The sequence below is a fragment of the Protomyctophum bolini genome (genome assembly GCF_963924005.1).
Source record: "Protomyctophum bolini genome assembly, chromosome: 1".
Lineage (NCBI taxonomy): Eukaryota > Metazoa > Chordata > Actinopteri > Myctophiformes > Myctophidae > Protomyctophum > Protomyctophum bolini.
In genome coordinates, this window is record NC_137862.1 from 8,805,012 (window position 1) to 8,813,678 (window position 8,667).

The following is an 8,667-nucleotide window of genomic DNA, read 5'->3' on the forward strand; positions in this document are numbered from 1 at the left end:
GCGAGAGAGTCCATAAAATCACTGCTGTTGTGTTATGAGGCATTTCCATTAACATATTCATTCTGACATTTACATTTAATAATGGACATATTTTCAGGGCTCTGCAACCTTTTTGACATGAAGTGCCAGCATGTTTTTATTTTTATTTTCTTGATCGTCAGTGTGCCAAATTAAGATTAATCATGAAATCACATCGACAGAAAATAATTCCAACAGATTGTGATTGTCCAAATACAGTATATACACCTTATTTTATTTTATGTGTTATATATTTTATTTTACACCAGGACATTGTGATGATTTTATAAGAAATATAAAAAAAATATCTAAGAAATCACATGAATAGAAAAACAATAATTAAGAAGTAGTTAAAATTATCAATCTAAAATTATGCTCGTAACGCTAACGCAGACTTTATTTACAGGGGCCCGTTTTGAATTGCAGACGTCCGTATAGGTGCCCTTTGAGAGCGGTTTTGAAGGAGTCAAGGGATTCACATGTCTTAATGACTGTTGGTAGGGCATTACCCATTTTGGTGGGTCCCGAACGTCTAATCTCTCTTTTTTCTTTTTTACAATTTACAATTTAGGCACGGTCTTAACCCATTTATGCCTGACGTCGAAATTAAAACAGTTTTAAGACAGTCTGAAAAACCTTATGTTTCTGTATCAGTGGTTCTCAATATTTCATGTCAAAACCCCAAAAATGATATGTAATATGCCTCCGCCCCCCCATCTGAAAATATGTTCTTCCAGGGACCTCCCCAGAAGCAAAGATTTGAGTTAAAATGTTCCACTTTGTAATAATATATATTCAAAGATTTGAGTTAAAATGTTCACTGTAAGTCTGTAATAATATATATTCAAAGATTTGAGGCACATTTTCACGATTTTTCAAAAATAGCAGACCTACAAGTTCATAGCGCGGCACCGAGTGCCGCGCTATGAACTTGTAGATCTGCTATTTTTCAATAGCTAAAACACGACAAGGCGTTCCCGCCCAAAATGGGTTAATGCAGAGCAATTTACAGTAAGCATGCAGAACAACACATGAAAATACATCAAATACAATTGTCACCAAGAATCATATAGGTAAGCTAACAGTGGACTATCTGTACAATTAAACCATGAGTATTATTATATTATTACTATAATAGAATGCAATACAAGGCAAGGAGGAAGGAAGAAAGTTAAGGGTCTCAGATCATTTAGAAGCTTGTTTCACAAACGATGCTTATTTCTCTTATTTACAGGCTGTACAACCGGACAAGCACAACATTGATTTACACATACCGTATAGTACTGTGTGTGTGTGTGTGTGTGTGTGTGTGTGTGTGTGTGTGTGTGTGTGTGTGTACCGCTGTGTGCTTTGCGGTGATTGGAGGTGCAGGGCACCAGTTTGCACGAAGGCAGAGGAAATGTGGCAGCAGCATTCTAAACAAGACATACATCCGACAATCCTACATTATATATATTCTACCATAATTTACACATTTCATAGTCTAACTAATACCTGTATTTAACATCCTACAATCCTACATATAATTCTACCATATACTCTTCATAGTCTAACTAAAATAAATAACAATTCATCTATCACCATTCAACTGAATAAAGACATAACCACAGTTAATAATTATAATATAATATTACATAATCTTGAACACCAATGTTTTATTACGGTAATTTTATAGTTTAGATCAACCTTTCCGTGGGTCGCGAGTTTTCCATGAAAAAAAAAAATGCCACAAATTCAAACATTTTTCTAAAAAGAATTTCGTGAATTAAAAAAATAAAATAGAAATACAAAAAATCAAAGAAATGTGCTAAATTAAAAAAACGAATGTTTTAATACTAGTGATAATAGCTGACGCGTTGTGACTGAGCTTTCAGATCTGATGCGTTGTGAGCTTGCAGCTCTATATTTTCACTATGAACTTGTTTCTCTTTTGTGTCTGGAGATAAAAATAATAATATAATATAATAGTTGAATCGTGTGAGAGATTATAAGGGGGTCACAATATGTCATCAATTATGTGCATACACGGACAAAATGTGTCCGTGTTCGTGGCAAGGCTTGGCCTCTTCTGTGGCAAATTATAGATTTGTAGTTTTACACACCATTATAACCTATATAGGCCTGAAAAAATAATTCTTCTAAATCCTCCAGTTTTCTGAAATAAATATTTTCATGATAAAAAAAAAATAGGCGCGCCACTCAGACCTGTAAGGGCCCATTTGGTTCCATTTGTACACTCTCAGAGTTACAGACCTGTAAGGGTCCATTTGGTTCCACTCTCAGAGTTACAGACCTGTAAGGGTCCATTTGGTTCCACTCTCAGAGTTACAGACCTGTAAGGGTCCATTTGAACACTCTCAGAATTACAGACCTGTAAGGGTCCATTTGAACACTCTCAGAGTTACGGACCTGTAAGGGTCCATTTGAACACTCTCAGAGTTACAGACCTGTAAGGGTCCATTTGAACACTCTCAGAGTTACAGACCTGTAAGGGTCCATTTGAACACACTCAGAGTTACAGACCTGTAAGGGTCCATTTGAACACTCTCAGAGTTACAGACCTGTAAGGGTCCATTTGAACACTCAGAGTTACGGACCTGTAAGGGTCCATTTGAACACTCTCAGAGTTACAGACCTGTAAGGGTCCATTTGAACACTCTCAGAGTTACGGACCTGTAAGGGTCCATTTGAACACTCAGAGTTACGGACCTGTAAGGGTCCATTTGAACACTCTCAGAGTTAGACCTGTAAGGGTCCATTTGAACACTCTCAGAGTTAGACCTGTAAGGGTCGATTTGTACACTCTCAGAGTTACAGACCTGTAAGGGTCCATTTGAACACTCTCAGAGTTACAGACCTGTAAGGGTCCATTTGAACACTCTCAGAGTTACAGACCTGTAAGGGTCCATTTGAACACTCTCAGAGTTACAGACCTGTAAGGGTCCATTTGAACACTCTCAGAGTTAGACCTGTAAGGGTCGATTTGTACACTCTCAGAGTTGGTTTTTGTTTAAGTTTTGTATTATTCCCCAAAAGGACCACAATACTGTAGAAACAAGCCTTCTTGTGTTTGTATCCTTTTAAAATTAATTTTCAATAAACTAATCGATCAATCAAAACAGACCTGTTATGGTCATTCAGGGAAAGCTCAGTGTGTGTTTCTGGCAATATTATAGTGTCCACTAACGTATGTCCGTGTCGCCTCATCCCTGAGACCGGCAGTCAAACATGATGATGTCTCCTATACTCTGGTCATCAATTAAACAAAGTCCTCTGACGTCTGTAATATGCAACATGCATCCCGTACATAATTCTACATTGACTCAAACCCTGAACTCTGACTGAGGAGAGTCTGGGTCATTATAGCCTACTAGATCATTCATTATACAACCTGAAATATAACAAATAAATACAATATGGGTTGTTATCTTTTAGGGCCAATCTAAATCTCTAGGTAATATTTTATTTTGATGTGATTTCATAAAACGTATAAGGTTTGTTTGCACTGTATGCACTGGTGCTTTTATCGGGACGAATTTCCGGAGGATGTGAAAATCGACTGCACTTTATGTCAATCACGTTTGCCGAATATTTTGTAAGTTTGTTGTTGTTTTTTTTAATAGGGTGGAGGTCCCTCCACATTGCTGCCTTTAATAGGGTGGAGGTCCCTCCACATTGCTGCCTTTAATAGGGTGGAGGTCCCTCCACATCGCTGCCTTTAATAGGGTGGAGGTCCCTCCACATCGCTGCCTTTAATAGGGTGGAGGTCCCTCCACATTGCTGCCTTTAATAGGGTGGAGGTCCCTCCACATTGCTGCCTTTAATAGGGTGGAGGTCCCTCCACATCGCTGCCTTTAATAGGGTGGAGGTCCCTCCACATCGCTGCCTTTAATAGGGTGGAGGTCCCTCCACATTGCTGCCTTTAATAGGGTGGAGGTCCCTCCACATTGCTGCCTTTAATAGGGTGGAGGTCCCTCCACATCGCTGCCTTTAATAGGGTGGAGGTCCCTCCACATCGCTGCCTTTAATAGGGTGGAGGTCCCTCCACATCGCTGCCTTTAATAGGGTGGAGGTCCCTCCACATCGCTGCCTTTAATAGGGTGGAGGTCCCTCCACATTGCTGCCTTTAATAGGGTGGAGGTCCCTCCACATCGCTGCCTTTAATAGGGTGGAGGTCCCTCCACATTGCTGCCTTTAATAGGGTGGAGGTCCCTCCACATCGCTGCCTTTAATAGGGTGGAGGTCCCTCCACATCGCTGCCTTTAATAGGGTGGAGGTCCCTCCACATCGCTGCCTTTAATAGGGTGGAGGTCCCTCCACATTGCTGCCTTTAATAGGGTGGAGGTCCCTCCACATTGCTGCCTTAAATAGGGTGGAGGTCCCTCCACATCGCTGCCTTTAATAGGGTGGAGGTCCCTCCACATCGCTGCCTTTAATAGGGTGGAGGTCCCTCCACATTGCTGCCTTTAATAGGGTGGAGGTCCCTCCACATCGCTGCCTTTAATAGGGTGGAGGTCCCTCCACATCGCTGCCTTTAATAGGGTGGAGGTCCCTCCACATCGCTGCCTTTAATAGGGTGGAGGTCCCTCCACATCGCTGCCTTTTATGACCCGAGCGAATTTCCGGGTGTGCCGAAAAACGCCCCAGTCTGCAAAGACCTAATTGTAAAAACACAGCAGTGTGCAAAGCTCATTGACAGCTAGTGATAGTCTGCTACTTTCACATCCGCAAAATGCAGCAAACCAAACGTGTCAGTGTGCAACCGCCTTGATGTGACACACTAGTTGTCCTATCTAGAAAATAAAAACATGGCGCTTTCCCGGCAAAAAGGTCGCAACAAACTACTATAAAATTATATCCATCTTCAACGAGTCAGGTTATTCAGGAGTGAATGGATGGATGGTAATGTATTATTTATTCACAATCTTAGGCTAGTTCTTACCTAACAAAAATAGACCAAATATTCTAATATATCTAGCCTAACCAAATGTGACAAAAACAGAGGGCAAACTAAACACAAAAGGGGTCACCCATCCCTACACTAAACACATATATCTCAAACCAATTTGGCAAATCTAAGCAGGACTGAAATGGTGTTGGCTGGCTAGGAATAAGACATCTGAGCCTCTGGAACCTTGAAGCTTTATAGTGAAGCCCATGTGACGACAGGAGCCAATCACCTGCGAGAATCCACCTACTAGTTAGCCACTCAAGTTCATACACCACTCAGTCTACTCACACAAGCTGGTAACCACTCACCCAATCTCTCACTCCTCACCACTCAATCACACACACACACACACACACACACACACGCCTGCACACACACACACACACACACACACACACACACACACTTGTGCACACACACGCATGCACACACACACGCACGCACACACACACACGCACGCACACACACACGCACACACACACGCACACACGCACACACGCACACACACACGCACACACGCGCACACGCGCACACATGCACACACACGCACACACACACACACACACACACACACACACACACACACACACACACACACACACACACACACACACACACACACACACACACACAGACACACAAACGCACACGCACAAACGCACACGCACAAGCACAAACACGTGCACGCACATACACATACACACACACACGGACACACACACACCCACACACACAGGGAAGGAAGACAATGCAGAGATCACAATAAAAGTCCTAATCATTCTTCCTCCACAAAAAAACAGCATCTGAAAGTTTGATGGTGGATTCTTACACGTGACCGCAGTTAGAACTTTTCCATTGCATCTTATGAGAGACAGGGTTCTACAGGGTTCTACAGGGTTCTTGTGCTGCCGGCCTGCGTGTGCATGCTGCTGCTTATCAGTGTGACGTCGATAAGGCGTCTTATACGGTCATAGCAAATATATTGAACCGAGCCGTCTTGGGTGTTCTTGTAACCACGAGGTACCAAATGGAACGACCTTTGGTTACAACAATCCCAAAGTTAAATTAAAACCGCATTGGAGTTGTCCCTAGCCTACATTTTATCTATTGGAGCATGTGTGCTTGGTCAAAATGGTCAACATTACACCTCGAATAACTACGCTTCCCAGAGTGCAGCAGGCTGCTGCCATTAACAAAGACCAGAGCGAAGAAAGCTTCAAGATCTACTTGCAGGTTCAATCCACAGACACCAATAGTCGATGAAATTGTTTTTAATTCACATGCTTGTTACAATTCAGGCATTTAGCAGACCCTCTTAATCCAGAGTGATTTACAGATTCCAACAGACCAGCCTGGTAAAGGATCTTATCGTTATGAACTCATGATTTAATGATATGTCTTACAGATTCCTCGCAGACCAGACCAGCCTGGTAAAGGGTCATTCTGGGCGCTACATCCGAGCTGTGGAGACATGTTTGAGAACGGGAGCTTCCTGAGGAGACGCAAGAGATTCAAGGTGTGTGAAGATCTATTATTGTCTCTCCCTACCTTCAAAACCGCACTGAAAACCAACCTATTTAGTCTAGCGCAAGCAGAGTGCGCAAGTACTGCGGTCGGCTGGTTATGTATGTCGGTGTTGTCCACCGGTCAATAAGTATGTATGTTGGTGTTGTCCACCGGCCAATAAGAGACCAGCATTATTGATGACGTAACTAAGGTACGTTTGGTGATCCGCTGGGTATGTACTGTATACGTATGTATGTATGTATTTGGTTAATGTATGTATTTGGTTAAAATGGGTGGGGTTTAAAAAAAGGCAAAAGCTTGCTCTGGTGCACTGGCCTAAAAGTGGGTCCTTAAAAACTGCTAAAACGTCTGAAATGTATGTATGTAGGTGGGTATGTATGTATGTGTGTAGTATTTTAAAAGGGGGGGCTTTTTAGTAAAAAGCCCAGCCCATAAAACCTTCCTATATTTAAAACAAATCCAAAATAAGGTTACCAGTGAAGGGCAAAATGCCTATTCACTGGGGACTATGCAAGGCAGAGGCGTCCACCCCCCTGAGTCCAAGTTAAGCTAGACCGCATACCTAATATATATGTATGTATGTATGTATGTATGTATGTATGTATGTATGTACGTATGTATGTCGGTGGTCCCTTATTGGCCTGTGGACGTAACTAAGGTACGTTTCAAGGTTGGTATCAGGTCAATAACGTGTTTAAAGGATTTAGAACAGCAGTTGTGATAGTTACTAGTTAGTAGTACTTGCGCACTCTGCTTGCGCGGCACAAGTTGGCACTTCGACAGAGTGCATTTCTAGTTTAACTTGTTATATGTTCCTCTTTTACTTTTACTTATACTGCATTTTTGACAATCTGCAAGTATCTTTTCAAATAATTGCAGCATAGTAAAGAAGTACAGGCTACATTTTCCACTGAGATGTAGTTGAGTCCCCACCTGGCTCCCAGCGGGGTGCATACTTAGTTTAGACTAGTCATTGGTTAGACATGGGTTAAGGTTAGGTTTAGGTGTGCTACCCGGGAGGTTAGGTTTATGGTGAGGGTTTGAGATAGGTTGTAGTTGTAGGACTAATGATTGGTCTAACCAATGACTAGTCTAAACCAAGTAGCCTACTGTCTAAACTACCACCTCTACAGTAGGCAGCAGTAATCACTAAAACTGTGTCATGTTTCCAGGTGGATCACAAGCCCCCAGAAAGGTTGGCATGCACAGTGCCAGCCTTTCTGTGTTTAGTAACACAGTGTCATGTTTCCTTTTTCTCCACTAGGGGCAGAAATCAGTAACAATGTCATGTTTCCAGGTGCTGCTGGCGGGAGATCACCACCTGGCTCCCAGTAAGCCTTCCGACGCGGCGGCTCACCACTACCTGCAGCAACATGCTAAGCTACGTCTGAGCGCGCTAGCGGCTAGCGCTGCTGCGGCTGCCGCCACGCACCTGCCGCCCATGAGTGTCTGTGGAGGAGGGGGCGGAGGAGGGGGCGGGTACAACCTGGGCATGGTAATAGCTCCGCCCCCCAGCACCGCAGCTCCGCCGCCCACCTTCAAGCACCCGTTCGCCATCGAGAGCATCATCGCCCGCCGCGAGTACAAGCTAGCGCCCGTCGCGGCGGCGGGCGGACTGGCCTATCACAGGCCGGCAGCGCTGCATCACGCCTGGCCCGTCTACTCGCATCACATGGAGGCTGCCTCGGCCATGCCCATTTCCGAGGGGCTAATCGTCCGGGGGGGAGATTACTCTGTGTCGTACGGCGGAGGTATGATGGCCGTCCCCGTGCCCATCAAGGCCACGCCAGCACCCCCCGGCTGCCTGTCGGCGCTAATCAGCGCCGTATAGGAGTGTGGCACCATTGAGGGGACAGAAAACAGCACTCATGCGCTGTTTTCTGTCCACTCAATGGCGCCACTCTCCTAGTCTACATCACTCTGCACTGGTAGCTAGCTACCTACTGCGCTAGTACTAGTTAGCTACCTACTGCGCTAGTAGCTAGCTACCTACTAAGCTAGCAGCTTGCTACTAGTTGCCTGTCGGCGCTAGTACCGCCCGGTCGCTGCCGCCGCCCACTTCCTGCACGGTCCCTCCTCCCATCCCCATGCCCTGAGCCTCCCCGCTTCCCCCCCACGCACGCCACGCAACCCCCTGCTGACGCTCTGATGAACTGCAGCCCCGCGGTGGT

General features: G+C 44.4%; 1 protein-coding gene across 1 annotated transcript in view; it reads left to right on the forward strand.

Annotated features, from left to right (window-relative positions):
- The window catches only part of LOC308314914 (forkhead box protein B1-like), a gene marked incomplete at both ends in the record, with an annotated part of 9,063 nt that extends 736 nt beyond the window's left edge, over positions 1–8,327 (forward strand). Inside the window, 2 exons of the mRNA XM_080762723.1 lie at positions 6,375–6,485; positions 7,794–8,327. Of these exons, the coding sequence (XP_080618849.1) occupies positions 6,375–6,485; positions 7,794–8,327 (645 nt within the window). The remainder of the gene's footprint in view (positions 1–6,374; positions 6,486–7,793) is intronic.
- Positions 8,328–8,667: the final 340 nt, after the last annotated feature.